The following is a 23,816-nucleotide window of genomic DNA, read 5'->3' on the forward strand; positions in this document are numbered from 1 at the left end:
CCCCTATTCTTTTTCAATTACTCCTTGCTCATATATATGATATATATATATATATACATACTATAAATATAATGTTTATATATATATATATATATATATATATATATATATATATATATATATAGTGTTACGGAAATGGCCCTTATGGGACTACTAAGTATAGGATTAGCTCAGATCCCCCATTAAATGCATGTTTAGATAGGTTGTTTGGTATAAGGGACGATATGTGGGTGTCGAGAGGTGTAAAAGAGTGTCTTTATGTTCATACAGTGGTGAAACGAGAGATGATTCTTCTTCCTCTCCTGTACGAACGGAAGAGGTGTGGCCTGGAAAGGAAGTGACATGGGGGGGCGGAGCCTTTGGTCAGTTGGTCGCCGAGAGAAGCGAGAAAAGAAAGCAGGAACAAAAGATCGGTGTGTGGAAACAGTCGCTATTAAGGCGCGATGTGTTTTAAAAGAGAGAGAAACAACGAGTCCTCAGGTTGAGGCTCAGTTCTGAGCTTGGGAAACTGCAGTCGGCTTTGAGCGGCTGCCTGGACGTGGAGGTGATCGACCGATTCGGCCTGCGTCTGGCCGCGGAGCCTCCGTACTTGTTCACACACCAACGGCTCGTCACGTTGTTGATCCGCCTGTGGAACTCGGACCTCGACTTGGGCCTTGTCTGGAGGACAGGCCAGGCCGGGATTTGTGTGCTGAACCCTGGAGAGAGATCGGCGGTCTCACATCGTCGACGTTGCGTGGAGCCAGAACGCGCTGAGGAGAACGTGCGCACGCGGTGCCTTGAGGCAACAGGAGTGCTGCGCTGTCATTTCTTGCCACGCGGCGCGTTCGAGCTGGGATTTCAAACCCGTGGACACCCGCTGGTTACGAGCGACATTCGTGCTTCTTGACGCTTTCCTCTCGTCAATGAGACATCACCAAGTACTCTGTCTTGTCCTGCGTGCATGCTGTTGGTGTCTTTTGTTTGCATATGTTGTATAAGGCATATTTCAGTAGTAATCCCCCCGAAACCTGTAGCCGTGGTTCCCCTTTTGTTGTTGAACAGGTTGAGTATTGTTAAATAATCCATTGTCGTGTTTATTGCTTGTGTTGTGATCCCTGATGTCCCCAATAAATCTGGTTAATTCGTATGCAGTTGCCACTATGGATTAATGCATGTCGCGTCGAGGAACGATCCATTCGATTGGCATTTAAAACCAAAGCAGTTACAGACTGGCAGACTCCGCTTGGTCTCTAACAAAGCCTAGTCTGTAACCAGGGGTTCTTTCTCCCCAACTGGTAAGGTTCAGGATTATGTTGGTATCGCGATTGAAGACGCGTGACCCGAGGCCTGTGCCGAGCCGGCTGTTGTTATAGACTCCCGGAGACAGCGGTGGCGACGCTGGCACCTATGACCGGGTCAGATTCCCGCCACCCCGGATCCGCAACAACTGGTGTCATGAGTGGGATGACGAACTCTCCGCTTCCACTTCCGTAAATTTGCAGAACACCAATTGTGTTAACAATTGGTAGTGATTTTATGCTTGAGCGGATCAGAGGAAAAATTTGCAAATTATAAAGAAAATGGAGTCGCAAAATGGTGGCGCGGCTCCACCTTGGCGCGACACGAAGCGGGAGAGGGCTGGTTATAGCGCAACGAACGGCACGTCACGAGGCGTGGGCTCCCAGCCACCGGTTCAAACCACGTGGTCACGGCATGTGCCATGGCAGGCGTGGCAGGATGACTACGCGAACATTGGCAAGCTTCAGGCACAATTGGGGGATGTCTTGGAAAAGGTGAAGCGTTATGAAGATTATATCGAGGAGGTGCAAATTGGAGTGGACGAGGCACAACGGCACACAGACGAGCTTCAGAAAAATTATGTGTACGGGGGGACACAACGATTGGCCGATGTACTGGAACGAATTTGGTGGCTAAAAGAGGACTTCACCAACAGAGTCGACAAACTATCTGGGAAACAGAATTTAGTAGTGTTTTATACCCGTCAGTTGGAATATGCGAAGAGCAAACTGAACAAAAGAATAGAGGAAGAACAGGTTGGTATCTCCCAGGATAGGAAGAACTTGGAGGATGAATGGGGAAAAAAGCTGGAAAAGGAAAAAGGTGAACACGATTTGGAATTGAAACAACTGAAGGAAGAGGTAAGATCAGGCAGGCAGATAAGAGAAAGCCGAGAACAGAAGATAAAAAGAGAAGAGGAACATCTGGAGGAAAGGAAGGAAGAATTGTTGGAAAAGTTGAGACAGTACAAGGAACTGCAGGAAGAAATGAGGAAAGTAGAGGGGAGTACCCTTAAGTTGGAACAAGAGAAGAGCAAACTGAACAAAAAATTCGAGGAAGAGCAAATTAGTAATTCCTGGGATAGACAGAACTTGGAAAAAGAATGGGAAACAAAGCTGGAAGAGGAAAAACGGAAACACGATGTGGAATTGGAACTACTGAAGCGAGAGGTGAGATCAGGCAATCAGATAAGAGAAACCCGAGAACAGCCGATAAAAATAAAAGAGAAATGCCTGGAAGACCTTAAGGAATACGGTAAGAAAATGGACGAATTAAGGAGGGAAGAACGCGAAAGAGGTGTGGAGATGAGCGAGAGAATGGATGAAATGAGAGAGGAAGCATGTGATATGAGAGAGGAATTATGGGAAAAAGCTTCTGAGTTACGGAAACAACAAAACAGAGAGAGGGAACTACGAAACGAGCTGAGGATGTTGAGGGAGGAAAGAAAGAGAATGGAGAATGAAACGTTAAGGAACCACACTGTGCAGATCAAACAGTTAGAAGCCAAAGCAAGACTAAAGAATAAGATGCAAGAAAGAGTAGTGAAAGAACAACGAATGAAACAGGAAAAGGAGATTAACCAATTGAAGGAAACAACGAGATTGGAGAAGGAAGAACGAATGAGACAGTGGGAGAGGAAACAAAAATGACAAGAACAACTAATGAAACAGGAAAAGGAAGTCAGCCAATTGAAGGAAACGATGAGATTGGACAAGGAAGAACAAGAGAGACAGTGGGATATAAAACAAAAAGAACATGGAATGAAACTGGAAAAGGAAATCAACAAAATGAAAAACTATGAGATTGGAAAATGAAGAACATGAGAGACGGTGGGATAGAAAACAAAAAGAAAACGAATTTGAGGTTCACCAACTCAAGGAGAGAGCAAAGTTGGAGTCCACGGAGATGGAAAAACTCCGGAAAGATAACGAACAACTCAAAAGGCTCGGAGAGGAAGAACGACTCGAATGGAAAAGAAAATGGAGCCAGGAAGTAGAACAGCACAATAATGTGGGATGTGTGACATCACCACAGGGAGTAATGTTAGTGGTGCGGAACTTGATTGACATCACTCGTTGGATGACACCACAATTAGAGCAAACCCTGGTGAAGGAGACATTGAGGGAGCATATGGGGTTGTTGACAAATGAAATACATTTTGAGCAGGTCCAGCATGTGGAGGTGACAGTCCCGGAGGAGTTTAGCGAACCGATGATGAGCAACCTGCTGGAGAGAAGCGACCGGACAGATGTGACTGGAACGAAGCAGGTACGTGGGTACATGCATACATGGTGCAGACGATGAGCTTAAGGAAGAAATTGAATTTTATGTTAAGAAAGAGACTCTGTCCGATGGGGTGCACGTATGCGTGACCCCTAGATGTGTGTGTGGAGTGCTTGTGAACGAATGCTGTGAGCCCACAGTCCAGACAACAGCACCGGTATGTGCTGCTGAGGCCGAAATGTGTGTGGATACTCACCTTGCGGTCGAGAATGTAGCCCTGGAGTGCGAGGCAGTTGGTCAGTACACAGGCAAGGTTGAAGGTTTGGAATATCAACACATAACCTTGGAATGTGTGCAGCCTGCTGTGTGTGGGAGTCCTGAGCATGGAGTGAATGGTGACGTAGGAAATAGGTTTGAGGTGCAAGGGGAAATAGAAATGCCACCAGGACAGTATTTGAGTCAGGGGACAGAAACCATAATGGACAGCTCCGCATGGGTTTTTACAGAGTTGGAGGTGCTGCATCCCAGAGCAGTTTTAGATTGGATTTTAGAAATCCAATTTAGAAATTGGATTTTAATTTTTCTATCAGCCTCACAGGAACTTTGGGGTAGAGTGCAGATAAGTGGCAGGCAGCACTGGCGTGTGTCACTTGGTCTTCGGACCTTTCTGAGCACACGAGTGGTTTGGCTAGCTGAGTGGGGTTTATCTGTCTTGAGAGAGTTGTGGAGAAGAGGAGGAGGAAATTCCACTTATTGGGGTTTACCTGATTTTCGTGAACCCAGGAGAAGAGGGGGAGGCCATTCCACCGATTGGGGTTTACCTGATTTCCGTGAACCCTGGAGAAGAGGGGGAGGCCATTCCACCGATTGGGGTTTACCTGATTTCCGAGAACCCTGGAGAAGAGGGGGAGGCCATTCCACTGATTGGGGTTTACCTGATTTCCGTGAATCCTGGAGAAGAGGGGGAGGCCATTCCACCTATTGGGGTTTACCTAATTTCCGTGAATCCTGGAGAAGAGGGGGAGGCCATTCCACCTATTGGGGTTTACCTGATTTCCATGAACCCTGGAGAAGAGGGGGAGGCCATTCCACTGATTGGGGTTTACCTAATTTCCGTGAATCCTGGAGAAGAGGGGGAGGCCATTCCACCGATTGGGGTTTACCTGATTTCCGTGAACCCTGGAGAAAAGGGGGAGGCCATTCCACCGATTGGGGTTTGCCTGACTTCCGCGAACCCTGGAGAAAAGGAGGGGGTAGATCATGGCCCCCATTGAGGCGTGACCCCCTTGAGCCGTGGCGTAAAGGCGGCGGAGTCATGTAATGGGTAATGAGGGATTCGTTCCCTCACTCCCCTTCCAATGAGCCAAAGAAGCAGGCCATATGGGGATGTGAAAAATCTTGATTGAGAGCTGTACGAAAGTGATTGCAAATTGAGAGATGAAGGAAGGCATAAGAGTGGCACGAGTGGATTTGGGTGATTATTGAAAAGTAGTGGTGGAGACATTACAGGCAGAGCGTTAAACACATCTGAAACAAGTGGATCACAAAGAGTGGCTTGTATGAGGAAGGATTGAAATGCCTGGTTGGAATCATGCAGAGGTTCCATGGGACTGGTGAAGAGATTTTGATGTCTCGTTTAAATGGTTGGAAATATATGATTAGGGCAGTATGGAGGAGGCCAGCGGACGACGGACGTCGTGACAAATTAATTGGGGTTTGATGAAAAGTGTACTGGTTAAATTTGATGACCAAGTGGGATCCGAGGGACTGGTGTGTTTTTGTTTTCACATAAACGTGAAAGGTGTTGGATGGTGTTGTGGGCTGGGTGTGCGGCACTGTGGAATGAATGACTAAAGTGTTTGGATGAATGGCGTGATTGTGAAAATGAGGAGAGTAAGTGCGAACAACGTACCCTGTCGCGAGGAGTCTCCTAACCAGGTTAGTGTAGGTAAGGGGGACTTAGAGGATTTGACATGGATTCTGGCTGCTGTTCCATTGTGCAGGTGGACTGCGAGGGGTAGGTGCAGGCCAAGGTATGGGGATACTGGCTGGTAGTGTGACATGGTATGGGAAGTTGGTGAGTCGGGAAATAGGGCAGCAGGGCTTTGGAGGTTCCTGGCAGGTGAAGGCTGTCAGAGTTGCCAGGAGAGCACCGTAGGGTTCAGTGCTATGAGAGCACAGTGTAGGTGCTATGAGAGCACAGTGTAGGTGCTGTGAGAGCACAGTGAGCCAGCACAGTGGAGGTGCGATGAGAGCACAGTATAGGTGCTATGAGGGCACAGTATGGGGGCTAGAGAGAGCCACCCCTTAGTTAGGAGCGCCAGAAGCACGCTCAGGTGAACCCCGAGGTCGCTGGGTGTCCTCCACCCCCGATTGGAAGCAGGCGAAGAGGCCGAGTAGTAGTCACACTCCCCAGCCAGCGAGTTATGCCTGGCACCACAAAATGGAAAAAGCCAAAGAAGGGCCTTGCCCAGGTTTAATAGAATGGAACAGTGTGCCAGGTCGGAAAGAAATGGGTCATTAGGATCATTATAGCCATAGCAGGGTTTGTTGCATGGTCTAGACTCGAGAGCTAAAAGTAAATGGTTAGGTTTGATGGACTCTCCTCCGCACCATTCATGTGTGACACCTGGTACGAGTAGTGTTGATAAGAAAATTTGTTGGCAAGGGCTAGGCTAGGTCACCCTCTCCAAGTGCCAGAGAGGCCACCAGTATGTCATGAGCACGCATCCACGAAGATAACAGTTGAGTAAGAAACACACCATCCTGTCTGTTAAAGAAAAAAAGAGAGAAAGAAAAAAAAAGGAGAACCTAGCCAAAACAAGTCAGGCAAGGAAGGTTCAGGGTACACTCCATCTCACCTGGTCTGAGGTCATCACACCCATTTGCGTCCTCAAGAACGCCTCCGAACTGCATTTGTTTACCATCAATATCACCGTGCCACCAATGCTGTGTCATCTGCTGTCCAATGCAGGCCTTGTTGCCTGCTGCTGCTTGTGAGTAGGCCATATGGGCCAAAGCATTTTTGTGGGCCATTGAGGCCCAAGTGCTTTTGCGGGCCGTTGCAGCCGAATATTTGTGCCATTTTTGTGGGCTCAGTGGGCCAAAGAACTCTTTGTGAGATTAGGCCACTGGGCGGACTGAACTCACCTGGTGAGAGGCCAATAAGGCCACGAAGTGAGGAAACCCTCAGGGGTGAATGGACAATACTGCCGGGAGGGGGCATGAAGGAGCGAACACGTGAAAGAACTTTGAACCTTTGAATGTTCTGCTCCTATGCAAATATTGGTGTTAAAAGTAAAATTGAATGCCCTCCTGTTCAAATCCATAATTAGAATGTTAAGTAGTGTGCATAGAGTGTGAATTTGTTGTTCGATTGGTGACCCGACACACTAGGATAGGGACATGCCAATCTTACTGTGACACTGATTTTTGAAGTTAAATGCTTCCCATGTTGTGGGTTGGAGTAAATGGGAGATCTGTGCTGTACGTCAGACAGGGCCATTGCCATGGGCTGCCCCAGATGGAGGCTCGGGAGAGCCTCGGGAGAAAGGTGGAGGTAGTGTTACGGAAATGGCCCTTATGGGACTAGTAAGTATAGGATTAGCTCAGATCCCCCATTAAATGCCTGTTTCGATAGGTTGTTTGGTATAAGGGACAATATGTGGGTGTCGAGAGGTGTAAAAGACTGTTTATATGTTCATACGGTGGTGAAACGAGAGATGATTCTTCTTCCTCTCCTGTACGAACGGAAGAGGTGTGGCCTGGAAAGGAAGTGACGTGAGGGGGCGGAGCCTTTGGTCAGTTGGTCGCCGAGAGAAGCGAGAAAAGAAAGCAGGAACAAAAGATCGGTGTGTGGAAACAGTCGCTCTTGAGGCGCGATGTGTTTTATAAGCGAGAGAAACAACGAGGCCTCAGGTTGAGGCTCAGTTCTGAGCTTGGGAAACTGCAGTCGGCTTTGAGAGGCTGCCTGGACGTGGAGATGATCGACCGATTCCACCTGCGTCTGACCGCGGAGCCTCCGTACTTGTTCACACACCAACGGCTTGTCACGTTGATCCGCCTGTGGAACTCGGCCCTCAACTTGGGCCTTGTCTGGAGGACAGGCCAGGCCGGGATTTGTGTGCTGAACCATGGAGAGAAATCGGTGGTCTCGCATCGTCGACGTTGCGCTGAGCCAGAACGCGCTGAGGAGAATGTGCGCACGCGCTGCCTTGAGGCAACGGGAGTGCTGCGCCGCCATTTCTTGCCGCGCGGCGCATTCGAGCTGGGAGTTCGAACCCGTGGACACCCGCTGGTTACGAGCGACATTCGTGCTTCTTGACGCTTTCCTCTCGTCAATGAGACATCACCAAGTACTCTGTCTTGTCCTGCGTGCATGTTGTTGGTCTGTTTTGTTTGCATGTGTTGTATAAGGCATATTTCAGTAGTAATCCCCCCAAAACCTGTAGCCGTGGTTCCCCTGTTTAGAACAGGTTGAGTATTGTTAAACAAACCATTGTCGTGTTTATTGCTTGTGTTGTGATCCCTGATGTCCTCAATAAATCTGGTTAATTTGTATGCAGTTGCCGCTATGGATTAATGTGTGTCACGTCGAGGAGCAATCCGTTCGATTGGCATATAAAACCAAAGCGGTTACAGACTGGCAGACTCCGCTCAGTCTCTGACAAAGCCAGTCTGTAACCGGGGTTCTATCTCCCCAACTGGTAAGGTTCAGGATTACGTTGGTATCGCGATTGAAGACGCGTGACCCGAGGCCTGTGCCGAGCCGGCCAGCGTTATATACTCCCGGAGACGGCGGTGGTGAGGCTGGGACCTAGGACCAGGTCAGATTCCCGCCACCCCAGATTGACGTCATTCGTGACATCATAGCACCGTGTCCTGTCATTGGTTGACAGGTAAATGGCCGTAACTTGGGAACCGCTCGTCCGATTAATATCAAACCTGCAAAAGGCACATCCTCGGGTCCCCGGCAATATTCCTGGCAAGTTACAATGAGATCGGACCGGCGGTCGTCAAGAAACGGCGGTCATATACAGACAGACAGACAGACAGACAGACAGACAGAGACACACACAGAGATTGCTGGAATTATAGATAGATTTTAGCTTCAAAGTCGCAAAACGCTGCATTTCACAGAAAGGACTTGTAAACGCAAAAATGTGTCAAATTGGCCTAAAATAAGCTTTTTTTCACCAAACAAAAGCATTGTCTGACTCAACTTTTTGTTCTGCATCACTATTCTGAAGCGAAAACGCGTGATTTTATTGAAATCGTGAGTATTTGAGCCTTTTTTGTCTTTACAAGTCCTTTCTGTGAAATGCAGCGTTTTGCGACTTTGAAGCCAAAATACTCACTATTTCAATAAAATCATGCGTTTTCGCTTCAGAATAGTGATGCAGAACAAAAAGTTGAGTCGGCCAAAGCTTTTGTTTGGTGAAAAAAGCTTGTTTTAGGTCAATTTGACACATTTTTGCGTTTACAAGTCCTTTCTGTGAAATGCTGCGTTTTGCGACTTTGAAGCTAAAATCGATCTATAATTCCAGCAATCTCTGTCTGTCTGTCTGTCTGTATACGACCGCCGTATCTCGACGACCGTCGGTCCGATCTCATTGTAACTTGCCAGGAATATTGCCGGAGACCCGAGGATGTGCCTTTTCGAGGTTTGATATTAATATATATATATATATATATATATATATATATATATATATATATATATATATATATATATATATATATGTTCATATGTGTATATGTGTTCATATATATTGTTACGGCTGTGGAAATTTGAAGAACACCATAAAGGTCCATAGTTCAGTTAGATCGATAAGTCTGTGTTCAGTTAGATTTCCCCACCGTTGCTTAATGGGGTTTATTCGTGTTCACCGGGCTGTGACCCTTTGAGGTAGGTTTTTATTTTTCTATCGTTGTTTTGAACCAACCACATCTCCACCACCATTACAACAACCAACATCGCTCCCCTTAACCACAACACCAACCACAACCGCACCTGCCTCTCAACAACCACGCCATCCTCACCACTCCGCCAGCAACCGTCAACATCTCCACGCCACAAACATCGCCTCACCTTCATTCCCGAAACAACGCCATCTTTGCGCCAGCAGCGGCGGGATCCGATCAAACGGCATCGCTGCAGGGAGAGGCAAGGGTTCTCTCGCCGTGCGGCGCAAGTCTGGTGATTTCTACCATGTCCACTTTGTGTGGAAGCTTCGCCTCAAAAAACGGATCACAGGAGAGAAAGGGGCGGGGCCTGTGGGGGTCGAAGGGTGTTGATTTCTACCACGTCCGCTTTGTGTGGAAGCTTCGTCTCGGAGAATCTGATCCAGAGGGCCGGTGATCTCTACCACGTTCGCTTTCCGCGCAGGATCAAGGGTCAGAGAGCAAAGGCCAAATCTCGTCCCCCTGGCCCTATATAAGGGCGAGCAGAACGGAGCTTCGAGGCAGTCTGGAGGGGTCGGACAGCCGAGTGGAGCCCGAAGTCTGGCGAGAGTCAGTCGGAGAAAGCCAAGGAGCTGCGTGGAGACCACAGCCGGGGAGAGCTTGCCAGCGTCAAGGCAGTCTGAGGTGATCGGACGTCGGCGCGGTTCGCGCATCGCTGAGGAACGGACGGGATCTTGGAGCATTCGATTCTTATAGAGCATCAACTCTTATAGAGCATCAACTCTGACAGAGCACTAAAAGACCCGTTCTTTCCTCTCAACCGCTTTGCCGGCTGAGGCCCGGATCACCTCGCCGTCGCAAGGCCGCAATCAGGCGCAGCTGTCCTAGTGGCCGTGGGGAAACGGACGTCACAACCTGCCCATCGTCGCAAGGCCGCAATCATGCGCGGTTGTCCTGGTGGCCGTGGGGAGCAGACGTCGCGAACTACCCATCGTCGCACCATGAGGGTGCGGGTAAGCCGCATTGGTCAACCAAGGCTCACGCACTATAAAGGTCCACGACCCTGTCTGCCACTCTCGTCTATGAGAGTGGCCCTTTCCTTCCTTTTGAGTGAATCTTGTGGCGCCGTGTCCTGACAAGTAAGAACTGCCTAAGTGACTGTACATTTATTAATTTTATTCGGTCGTAGTGCTTTTCCTTTGCATACGTCACATGATTGCTTTTGTTTGCCTGCATGATTAACTGTATATATGTATGTGTAAAATAAATGTGCTTTGTTTGAATGTATCCCGTTCGTAGCGTCCTCTTTCCCCTATTGAAAATGCCATCTTGCATCACGGAATAAATAGTGGGGTTTCAAATACCCATTAAATCGAATCGGATCTGGCGAGGTCGGCGATAATACCCGCTCGGTTATCACTGCAGAACGGAACGGACCGCTTAAGCGGTTCGTGTCCCAAGCCGACCTGCGTCGAGGTACAGCTGCGGGGTCGGCTCCCCGCACAGGTACTTAGGTATATCGAATTCGGTGAGTGACCCTAACTTGCGCGGGTTAACAATTGGCGTGGCCGTGGTGGGGTTGAAGACCCACCCGTGACAGGGTTCTGGCATTAGCTCCGTAAAGTCACGACTGAATTGTCCATCCGGTGGGCGACGCGGTTGCGATTAGAGGTACGCGGCCGATCGCACACCGGCGGATGCGAATTCGTAACAATATATATCTGTGTATATATATATATATATATATATATATATATATATATATATATATATATATATATATATTTGTGGTTTCGCTGGCACGTTGCCACGAGCACGACCCTCGATGGAGCAGTGGAGCAGTGGGGCCGTCTCGGCTCGATCGCCCGGAATGTCAGATCGCCGGCCCGGAAAAGTCCGGGTCGACGGGTCCTTGTTATTTTGGACCGAAATACGCCAATGGGTAGACCACGTAGGGTAGGGTTAATTGCCAACTTCAATTTACCTAATTACCCACGTGGTCCAGCTCCCGGAGAATTTCACCCTCGACGAAACTCGTACAGAAACAAGCCGCTTAAGCGAGCCCGTTCCGTGTGCAATGCCAAGCGGTTTCAATCGCCAAGTTCCGTCGGCCCGATTATCTTGTTACCATGGCCCAACAGCCAGCTAATCCCTCACACGCACGACACACCCAGTCAATGGCAGAAATGGACACGACGAGCTGAGTACATTCAACAAATGGGAGTATTTATTTATAATAGGCAGGGGATGAGGGAAGCACATCAGAGCAGATTTATACCGACTAAAGCAATGCAAGTATATACAGCACAAAAGTACTTTTACAGTTTGTTACTTACTAGACGGGGCCCACACGCAGACAGAAATGGTGGCTATTGCCTTTAATTCGGCCTTCAGCTCAGAGGATAGTGGAGCTGAGGCCAGGGTCTACTTTGGACCTGTCATTGACGACGAAGGCAGGACAGGACGATGTCTCCGGACCAGCTCGATGAGCCCCCAAGACCAGCACAATGAGCCCAGCAAGACGACAACCACAGTGGCGACCACCAAGGCTATGAAGACGACGACAGGAGCACCCGCCGGCTCACTTCGCTTCCTCCCTCCCTTCTCTCCTCCTGGGTGGCTCTGGCTGTCTGGCTCTGTCTTTTTGTTCGGCTCTAACCGGCTCTGTCCGGCTCGGTCTCTCTCCTGTCTCTCTCCTGTCTCTCTCCTGTCTCTCTCCTGTCTCTCTCCTGTCTCTCTCCTGTCTCTCTCTCTCTCTTGTCTCTCTCTCTCTTGTCTCTCTCTTGTTTCTCTCTTGTTTCTCTCTTGTCTCTGTCTTTTATTCGCTCCGATGCGCTCCCCTACCCGCTTCCCGGCACGCGGTGAAAGTCCCTGGGGTGGGAGTTGATCAACAACATACTTGTTTATGCCGTTCTGAGGGACCCGCCCCAACCGTCAATTCTGTTCACTTCTCAGAATATCGGGGTGGGAGTTGTTGTTGCTTTCTGACCATACTTTTTTGTAGAGGAGGGTTGTTCTTCTTCTCTGGTGGATCTCAATAAAACTCCAAACTATTGAAATAAATCACAGCGCATTTAACATTTATTTACCCATTAAACAAGGACGGGAGCTATCTATAAAACACGTACTTACTGAGATAACTGATCTCTAGGGACCTGAATGGTTGGGTGCGATCATAGTTTCCAAATTCGTAACAATATATATGTTCATATATATATATATATATATATATATATATATATATATATATATATATATATATATATGTTAATATATATATAATATATAATATATGTATATATATATATATATATATATATATATATATATATATATATATATATATGTATATATATATATATATATATATATATATATATATATATATATATGTATATATATATATGTTAATATATATATAATATATAATATATGTATATATTGTTGCGGGCCGGGGGCGGGGTCGCATGAGAACACCGCTAGGTGGGGGAAGCTATGTCGGTTCCCACCAGACTCCCCGGAATTGCAGGCCGTCACACACGGATAATTCCATGATGCGGCGGGTCGCTTAACCGACCGTTGACGCCAATAACTCAACCGCGTGACCTAGGGTGCTCCCGTCTATGGGTTAATCGGGTTACCTAATTGATCACGTGATTTCATTACCGGGGAACAAGCCCTCGGTACACCTTGTCCGAACCGGATCACTCTACCGGATCGGATCACTTTTCCGGATCGGATGCAGCCGGGCGACACTGCCAAGGACGTACTGGCTAAAAGGAACGGATCGTTGGGAATAGAGTCCCGGCTGAAGTAGGATTAGGACCATGCTGGATCAATGGAAGAAAAGACAACAACGAGCAGAGAACATACCTAATAATAATAATTTATTTACAAGCAGGTGAGGAAAGATATGTGGCACAGTGAATAGTTTTATTGTTGTGTGTAATGCAGGGATAGAAAGAAGCGTGTGGTGCGACAATAAACAGGCAACTTACAAAAGGGGACACCGAGCAAACTTAACGCAAAAATAATAACAATAATAATAACAATCTTCTGCAGTCTTACTTAAGCAGACAGGCGCCAGGACACACACACACACACACACACACTCACTCACGCACGCACACCGACACAGAAAACCCGATGAAGAGGGAGTTTAGAACCAGGAATTGGGCACCGTAAAGGAGGAGCTTGAGTCGAGAAGGGGCAGAGTCCAGAGTGTGAGGGTGGAGTAGTAGGTGGGTGGGGTCGACGTCGTGTGGGCGGAGACGAGGAGGCGGAGTCCGGGCAGCAGGAGGCGGGTCGTGGTGGTGTCGACGAGGTGAGGCGAGAGAGAGGCGGAGAAACTCAAAAAGTAAGAGCGAGACGGAGGGACTCTCTGACCTTTATAGGATTTGCAGCTCGGGGGGAGGGGCCACCCCGAATCGTAACATCATCACCTAAATCGGGCGCTCCGGTTGGCCCCGACCCCTCACGTGGCCCGCCAGCTTGGGCCGGAAACCGCCTCACTTCGTTTCCGGCAAAGCCATCTCAAACAGTGACAATATTGCGCTCTGACCCCATGAGATGACATTAATCGCCCACACCAAAATTGGCATGTGAATCGTTCTGCAAAAACCCCCGGGCCGTGACCGGTCGAGGATCCCACATGCCCGCTCGGGCGTTCGATCAATGCGTGCGTGCCAACGTGGCCCGCACTGTACATTCCCTGACTCGATCGCAGCTTCACTGGCTGTAGAGACAAGAAGACATTCACCATCCGTGGAGAATCCACTGCTGCTAGCAAGGACCAAAGGTACATCATCATGGATAAATCCATGCACGTCTCACGAGCGGCGTACGTGTCTGCTTTCGTGCACATTCCATACAGTATGCGCGGTTCCGCCATTACGCACGTGGTTCGCGCTCGCATTCAAACGACTCAGCTAGCGTGTGCTTGGTTCGAACACAAATATGTGTCGGATATTGAACAAGCCGCTTCTACTCGCACACTCGTATCCTGCCAACCATGGTGTGGAGTCGTCTTTATTGGCCTCCGTACGCGTTTCGTGCAGCGTGGGCGTCGTGCTGGCCGTGTTTCCCATGCCGTGAAAAACACCATTCGTGCAGCCTCTTTAGAGGTATTTATTCGCATGCCTTTTTAATGCAACCAGCAATTCTCCCAGACCATCAGAAGCCCGAGTGGTTAATCCCGCACTGCCAAGCACACATGACTCGCCGCACACGCTGGGTTTAGGGCTCGCCCAGGAACCAGAATCTCTGTGCAGCAGTTCCCTCACAGCGGCTCCGCACGTGCTGGCCTGCATGAGGCCCCACCTTACAGCGAAGGCACACATGGCTGATTTACCTCAGGAATAATCAGAAAAGAAGAAGAGGGGATGAAATGAAGGAAAAAATGATTTAAGCATCCCTAGCTATTAGATCATCGCAACGCACTCCCTTGTTGTCCCACTAAACAAAAGGAAAGGGACTATCTACATGTATAATAATGGGATAACTGTCGGGACACTATCTGTTGTATGCATGCGGTTCCGAGAACCGCAACAATATATACAGTATATAAAATTGAGGGAACGTCTATGTTTTATGTTGCATGTTTCATCAACTCCTACTCTGAGAGGATTTCATCAAGGAAGCTGAAACTTTCAGGGATTACTCAGAACACACTAAAAGTGTGTTTTCTGAAGTTTCATTTCATTCCATCAAGTTTTGTAAAAAAAAAAAATTTGCCCATCTTCGCACATTCTTCCTTTGGGGGTTGAGGGGGTGAATTTGGAATTATCCGAGCTATATAATCACAATGTATGCCCATTAGCAGTGTGCACGAGTTTGCTTCATGTATGTATCCTGGATAATGTTTTTATTTTTGAGAGCGATCGAGACAGTGGTCTGTTGCCTATACACTGCCCAAATAAAGGGACGTGTCAGAAGAATGTGTTGCACGTTTGTAACATCGCCCGTCAGGCGGGTACTCTGGTAATATTAATAATCATAAAGATAACAAGTCTGAAGACGACGATGGTTCACGAGCGGTATTTGACGATGTAGATTGTTTCAGAAGTCAAGGATGAGACAATGTGATAATGTTTGACCAAGTTATAAAAATGATCAACATGATGTGGTACGAGTGACAGGTTATTAGCTGCAAAATGTCGAAAACCCGGTTTCGTTCAACAACTTAAAAAATTTGACCTTTGCATAACCTTTAAAGGTCACAAAACAATGTGGACATTAAAATAAGGAAACAGGATACGTGCTTTAGCTTATTGGAGTTAGTTCGTTGAAGAAAGTCAAAAACCCTGTTCGAGTCCCACAACTTTGAAAATTTGACCTTTGTGAACTTTAAAAGTCAAAGGTCAAGGATTATGACCTTTGGTGCAAAACTTCCTTTGGATCATTCCAGGAACAATATAACGTCATATAGGCTATATGGCATTTCGCACTCATCGGATTATCCATACTTTGAAATCAGCGTAAAAACCCAACTTGAAGGGGGTGCCACGGGCAAGGTGTTCGAGATAGAGCAAAATGTTTTCAAGACTTTAAGTGGGGAATGACCTCAAGATTATGCATAAAAATATTGTCATCCTCGTTCTCAAAGTTTGGGCGGTCATCTGATTTTTATGTCAAAATTCGCAATTTTCTAAGTTCGTGACCTTGTGACCTCGACCGTGGGACAAAAATGAAAAATCGAGCTCGTGGGGCTATGCAGGTTCCATTGGGCTAACCAAATACTGAGACCCCTGCCAGATTCGACAAACCCCCTCGGAGAAGATGCAAATTGAAATCGGCTACCCCCTAAAAACACATGTTTTTTGGGCGTGTCTCCACCCATAATGGGCGCACCACGCCCATTCTCAGGAAAACACAACTAGATCATGATATAAACTTCCCACCCAAATTTTATGAAGATCGGATCAAAACCCACGGAGCTATGCTCGGGACAGACAGACAGACAGACAGACAATAACGAATATAGTAGTCACTTATATTTTTTTCGTGAAAATATTTTTTCGTCAACCAACAACATGACCTCCCGTCTGCTCCCCGAGGGAGCGGGTGCTTCTCGTTAAAGTAATTCTGGATAATGAGGGCTCATCCAACATTTTATCTTTGATAACACTGAACAACAAATTTCAAAAAAAATTTTTTACTGGAGATGTGTAAAGTGATTAAGACTAATTTGGGTACGCTGATTTCAAAAATCATAACCGTTTTGCTGTATCACATCAGGATTTTCAGGAACAGAAATATTCCCATTGCCTAGAAGTCAGGATTTCAATGAAATTTACATATGTCTTTAACATGTCTATTTCGTACATTTGTTGTTAACTTGTGTTATATTTCTTTCTTTCAGATAAAGATGAGTAGGCGTTCCTGTACCAATCATCCTGACAACTTCTGTTATGTCTGTGGTCGGTATACCAAAAAAGATCAACAGCGAAGTATATCTACAGCAGTGAAAATGAAGGCCGCCTACTTTCACTACTTCGGGTGTAAGGTGGGGACCAAGAACAGAGCTGGGCACCACACATCTGCTGCACAAGCTGTCACACAACCTTGACTCAGTGGTTGGTGGGCAAGCGCGCGAGCATGCCATTTGCGGTGCCCATGATATGGCGTGAGCCGCAGAATCATCATGATGATTGTTATTTCTGCTGCACAAGCATCGCCGGCTTCAACAAGAAGAATAAAGGTCACATCAAGTACGCTGACTGCGTCTCTGCTCGTAAACCTGTGCCTCATGATGACGAGAACCCCGTTCCAACACCTCCAGCTGATCAGAACATAGCTGTAAGCAGTGGTGAAGAGGATGGTGATGATGAACCTTTTGAACCCGACACTCAAGAATCACACCTTCTGAACCAGGGAGACTTAAATGATCTTGTAAGAGATCTCTCGCTGTCAAAGGCGAAGGCAGAGCTGCTTGGATCAAGGCTGCAGCAGTGGAATCTACTTGAACCTAACACCAAGATATCCTTGTTCAGAGCACGTCACAGAGACATGGCTGAGTTCTTTGAGATGGAAGACACGATGACATTCTGCAGTGACATCAACGGTCTGTTGAAAGAACTTGGGTGTGATCACGATCCTGCAGACTGGCGCCTCTTCATCGACTCGGGGAAGAACAGCTTGAAGGCTGTTTTGCTCCACAATGGCAACGAGAAACCATCAGTCCCACTGGCTCACGCGTTCGGCATGACAGAGACCTATGAGACTATGCGGCAGCTGCTTGATTCCATCAAGTACAATGACTTCAACTGGCACATCTGCGGAGACTTGAAAGTGGTGGCGCTGTTGTTAGGGCTGCAGTCAGGCTACACGAAATACATGTGCTTCCTTTGTCTCTGGGATAGCAGAGACGACAAGAATCACTGGACGAAGAAAGATTGGGAAGAGCGAAAAGAGCATGTACCTGGTCGACACAACGTGAAGCATGTCGCCCTTGTCGACCCAGCCAAGGTTTTCCTTCCACCACTCCACATAAAGCTCGGCTTGATGAAAAGTTTTGTACGGGCAATGGATCTGAATGGGCGTGGGTTTTTATACCTCAAGGAAAAGTTTGGCAACACCTTGTCGGAGGCCAAGATCAAGGCTGGTGTCTTTGTTGGACCGCAAATCCGACAGATTATGAAGGACTAAACTTTTCCGACAACTCTAAACCCCAAAGAGCTGGCAGCGTGGAGGAGCTTCAAAGCTGTGACGGACAACTTCTTGGGGAACGAGCGCACGGACAACTATGAAGAAATAGTGCAGCAGCTGCTGGAGTCCTTCAGGAAACTTGGCTCCAGGATGTCCCTGAAAATCCATTTCCTACACCAGCACCTGAACTTCTTCCCTGACAACTTGGGAGCAGTCTCGGACGAGCACGGCGGGCGATTCCACCAAGAGATTTCACTCATGGAGACGCGTTACCAAGGGCGGCACAACCCGAACATGATGGGCGATTTCTGCTGGTTCCTGCATCGTGAAACTGACACAGAGCAGCACAAACGCAAAGCCAAATGCCTAAAGCATTTTTAATTACATTCTAGTGGAGTTTTTCTGTAATTTCTATAATTTTGAAGCATTCATGATGAAATAAATGAATAAATGAATTTTTGTAAATTTCATTGAAATCCTGACTTCTAGGCAATGGGAATATTTCTGTTACTGAAAATCCTGACGTGATACAGCAAAACGGTTATGATTTTTGAAATCAGCATACCCAAATTAGTCTTAATCACTTTACACATCTCCAGTAAAAAAATTTTGTTGTTCAGTGTAATGAGTGGTCTTTTATGAAATATAATGTGTAATTTAAAAAAATATATATTCATCCGTTTGCATTGGCTTGCATAATCTGAAAAGACTTGCTTTTAAGCTATTAAAATACTTTCTGCCGAATTGCAGTCAAATGTTGTGACATTGCTGTTTAACACCCAGAGCTCCAAGTGTCTATTGTAATCTCGAGTCTTGGCCTGGTGTTTGTCCTGAATTATTTTTCCAAGTATTGCATACTGCCGATGTCTGAAGAATGCCTGCGGTGGAAAGTCATGGCACATGCATCAAGGAGCCGTGGATTTGATGAAATGGTTGTTGAGTGCTTTTATTTGTATGGAAGTTTGCATCTCAAAGGTGTACCATCACAAATATTTATATTATTACTGCTACGCTTTTCTTTTCACAGCCACAATTATTCACACCTTCTTGTGGGGTCAGCTGGGGAATGTTATTAACACAATTCTTTCACGAACCGGCTGTCGAAGGCCTGACGTTTGACTGAAAGGGGATCGAGGCAGGAATCTGTCATTTGTTGAGGGTTCCGACGACAACTCGCTTACTCTTCACGGAAGACGCTGTGGGATCTTTAACGTCCACCAGTTAATAGTAGCTTCTGGGACACCCAAGTTAACATCCATCCGAGGGATGGCACAGCTTGTCGTGTGACACCCTGCCTACAAAGCACCGATCTGACGGTTTATAATTGGGTCAGGAGCTGAATGTCAAACTTGATGGCTCAAACCTAATTACGTTACCTGTGCACCATCCTGTCGGACAAAGCAAGACCGCTAACTGAGGTTTATTCCACATTCGATTACTGAGCCGCTGAATTCTGTTCGTTCGTCTTGAATCGTTCATTTGCATCGGACCTCGTGTATTGAGTATTAGCAATTATGGGATTGGATTACATGAGCAAAGCTTGAATTGGCATGATGGATATCATGTACCGTGTGTATATCGTGGTGATAAAATTGACGAATGCTGTATTTTGTACACGATGACGGTGTTAGCTTCCCTATACACACAAGTGTCAATGGCTAAACGTATTCCTGTACATATCCATGGCATGACGTATTTGAAACGGTGAAAATGGTTTCGCTAGATGAAATTCTCCATCACGGACTTACTCGCAAAGTGGATGTTTTGCAGATAGTGGTTTCATAATATAACCTGATCGATCCGAGACAACACGAGAAGCTTATTGTGGTTGCATTGTTATTGTTTGAACGTGACATGGTACTAATTATGGCACACCCCATACACACCTGTGAACTCGAGACCTGATTTGCAATTGGCAGCGTAGCGCAGGTTGGCTGTTTAGTGAATTATTCGAAGGTGTACCTGGATCGACCTTGATTTTCGATATTTTGCAGGCAGAATGTTGACAAGTTGCAGGAAGAGGACTTGCCTGAATGTGCAGATATGAAATATTCGCCGGCTCGTGTTGCAGGACGTGCTGGATGCAAATTTTATGAGTAGCACATAAATATATGTTTCACATTTGCAGTGAGGGTCTTTTTGTTTGTCGGCGTACACGTGTTGATCGAGAGACAAGGGACTGAATCGTGTTGTTTTCTTTTTTTCCAGAAGACGAGATAATCTTCATCCTCTTTTCGAGTGAGTACCTGTTTCTGCCCTGTATTTTCCTGCTCTTACCCTTTTGCCCTTGCTGCACTCTTCTTCCCCGACTCCCTGCTCCAATGTATATTTTATAAATCGACTCTTCTCACTCTTTCATTTATCTCCCCACCCCTCTTCTCGACTTCATCCCTTCTTTTTTTTCTTTTTTTTTTTTCTTCTTTACTGCCATCCCTTGTCTCATCATTCTCTTCCACTTAAAGCATTCACTTCTCTGTGTCCTTTGCAATGACTGCGGTGTGTAGGCTGCATTAGTTGTGTGAAAATGTGCAATGGTTTACAGCTGAGATGTTAAATGATCATTTGTATGCAGTGTGGCTCTTAGGGGCTCATTATATCAGTTAACATTGATCAAAATGGTGTGTATGTGGGTGCAGGGACCATGGCAGCAGCAGCAGTGCCAAGTGACAACCTGCCCACGTACAAGCTGGTAGTAGTAGGTGATGGTGGTGTGGGTAAAAGCGCGCTTACAATTCAGTTCTTCCAGAAGATCTTTGTGGCTGACTATGACCCCACCATTGAGGATTCTTATCTGAAGCACACTGAGATTGATGGACAATGGGCCATGCTTGATGGTGAGGCTTTTATGGAAGTCTCGGCTCATGGATGAGCTAAACTACAGAGGGCAGTAGTTGACGGACCAGCACAGGGGGCCAATGAATTTTTTTTTTAAACACGCACGTGCACCACAGTATAAGTAGGCGTGTGGGGGTGGTAACTATAGACCAAATTGGAAATGGGTGCAGAAGAAACTAGGACACTTGGTGGAGCACATACCTCTGCCACGTAATCCCTGATCCACTGGAACATATCGGGCCCAATACATTTTTGAAATGTCATGCGATATATCGTTTTTGGCCCCATCTCTCAATGGTGAAGAATCGCTTTGAAAATTAAATTATTCTCGTATCCAGATCCGGATTCGAATCTTCACCAAAATGGCATCAATTTGTCATGTCCTCCAAGTTTCATCCGAATCCATCCACAACTTTTTGAGATATCGTGCTATATATCGGTTTAGCCCTATCTCTCAATGGTGAAGAATCACTTAAAAAATTATCAGTTCCGGATCCGGATGCAGATCTTCACCAAAATTGAATCGATTCTTTCTTGTCACACACTCAACGTGTCCACCAAGTTTCATCCAAATTCGTCCACAACCTTTTGAGGTATTGTGCTATTATATATCATTTTTGGCCCTATCTCTCAATGGTGAAGAATCATTTTAAAATTCTAGTAGTCAGATCTGGATTTTCACCAAAATCTAATCAGTTCGTCCTTATCACGCACCCAACCTACCCACCAAGTTTCATCCAAATCAGTCTACAACTTTTTGAGATATCTTGCACACAGACAAACAAACAGACAGACAGAGAGGGGTGAAAACATAACCTCCTTCACCTTCAGTGGCGGAGGTAACTAGAACGGTACTTAAGGCCCAGTCACACCTTGACGTTTTAGCCAGCTTATGCCGATTTTTGGAAAATTTGTCTAAAACGCTGGTACACTTCGAATACGTTATGGGTAAGTTTTGATAACATTGAGAGCACGCTGAAAAACACTGCAATACGTCGTTGTACGCTGGCTTTAAACGTTGTACTTTTCGGTTGTCCTCAAATTTTCCATGCTTGAAATTTTAAGACTTATGCCAGCGTATGACTCACACGTTCCGCATAACGCTGGCCATAAGTTGTCGGCACGTCACGCGATCGTTGACACACGTCGACACACGTTACTTGTAAGTTACTCATAAGTCGAAACACGTCGAGGTAATGTTTAGCGTACCCGAAACTTATTTCTAACCTATGAGTTACGTGTTGTACTCATGTTACGTGATCGGTGACACACATCGACACACGTTACTTGTAAGGTTACGTTACGTTACACACGTTACGTTACTTACTACTTGACACACGTTACACAGTGTTCCAGACTTCCTGGTTTTATTTTATTTTTTTTTTTTCTTCCTTCCTTCGGCATGATTGTGATGTTGACACTTCGATTTTCTAGTGCGGTTATAATATAATATAATTAATAGGCTGCCGCTCAACGATGTAAATCATAACCGCACTAGAAAACGATGTAAATCATAACCGCACTAGAAAAACTGAACACCGTCATACCGAAGAAAAAAAATAAACCAATGTCACCTGCAGGGTGACCCGTATCTTGCCAAAAGGTGACCACGTGTGACTTCTTTAAGGTCACACTGAGGTGAATAGAGCTGCTATCCACCAGGAGTGACTCCTTGAGGAATATCTGCCGACGAGAGATTCCGATGAGAATCGTTCTACAGAGTAACCATGAAAAATATGCGTTTGCCTCATAACGTCACCAAATGACGTCATAATGTCTCAAGCTTGACATATCGAGAAAGCACTCATCGAGGTGTTCAATTTGAGGTACTTCACGATATGTTTCTAAAACTTGAAAATTTGACCTTGGGGTCAAATATGTTTGACCTTGAGGCACTAACCATGAAGGTCAAGGACAATCGCCACCAAAAATTAATCAGCTGAGCGCCAGACCATGAACTATATTCCCATGAAGTTTGAAGACGATCCGATCAAAATTACTCAAAAAATAAGGGTTTCATCGACTCCCCTGATTTGCGACAAAGTGACCTTGACCTTTGACCTTGACCTTCAAAATTTTGTGCACTGAAAGGGACCTCTATAGGCCTCTGATATGCAAAGTTACAAAAATTTCCAATGATAACTGTGCTCTGCAGAATTTTTTATACGTGATTACAGACAAACAAACAAACAAACAAAAAAAACATACAAGCTGACGAACATATCTTGCAAAAACTTCGTTTTGGCAAGATAAAAAAACCGGGAGTCTGGAACATTGACGCGAACCATTACCTTGACGTGTTTCGACTTATGAGTAAGTTACAAGTAACGTGTGTCGATGTATGTCAACGATCGCATATCGTGCGTTCAACTTATTCCCATCGCATGCGGAGCGTGTGTCATACGGCAAGTATGTCGTAAAATTTTCAACATGTTTAAAATTACAAGACGTACTCCACTTACTACGACGTATAATAGCGTACTTTAGCGTTCTATTCACGCATACCAAACTTACCCACACCGTATTCGACATGTGCCAGCGTTTTGGAAGCATTTTTCAGAGGTCGGCATATGCTGGCAAGATCGCCAAGGAGTGACTGCGATGTTGACACTTCCATTTCTGCGGCGGTTATGATTTGAATCGTTGTGCGGCAGCCTTTTAATAGGCTACATCACGACATCGTCGGCGATACGTGCAGTGCTACGCATAAGTTAGACTATCGTTGGGCAGAGGTTGTGAACGCCGACAACAGGTTCAGCATTCGTTGGTATAAGTTATCTATAACACAACGAAACGTTCTGTGTCCGTTACTAATACGTTATGCATAAGACCAACTCATTATGAATACGTCCGAATCTTTAAAAAAAACATCAAAAGTTCAACGTAAGCCAGCGTTTTACATACATTTTAATACGTTGCCATTGCTG

General features: G+C 46.2%; 1 protein-coding gene across 7 annotated transcripts in view; it reads left to right on the plus strand.

Moving 5' to 3' along the window:
- LOC147031777 (ras-related protein M-Ras-like) overlaps positions 1 to 23,816 on the plus strand; it is a 787,730-nt gene that overhangs the window by 637,872 nt on the left and 126,042 nt on the right. For all 7 annotated transcript variants that reach the window (XM_085867509.1, XM_085867520.1, XM_085867522.1 and 4 more), the window contains 2 exons: positions 20,263 to 20,292; positions 20,691 to 20,888. In XM_085867509.1, coding sequence (XP_085723635.1) covers positions 20,263 to 20,292; positions 20,691 to 20,888 — 228 coding nt within the window. The remainder of the gene's footprint in view (positions 1 to 20,262; positions 20,293 to 20,690; positions 20,889 to 23,816) is intronic.

This window comes from Eptatretus burgeri, chromosome 2 (genome assembly GCF_056783735.1).
Source record: "Eptatretus burgeri isolate ZD-2024b chromosome 2, Ebu_testis_v1, whole genome shotgun sequence".
Lineage (NCBI taxonomy): Eukaryota > Metazoa > Chordata > Myxini > Myxiniformes > Myxinidae > Eptatretus > Eptatretus burgeri.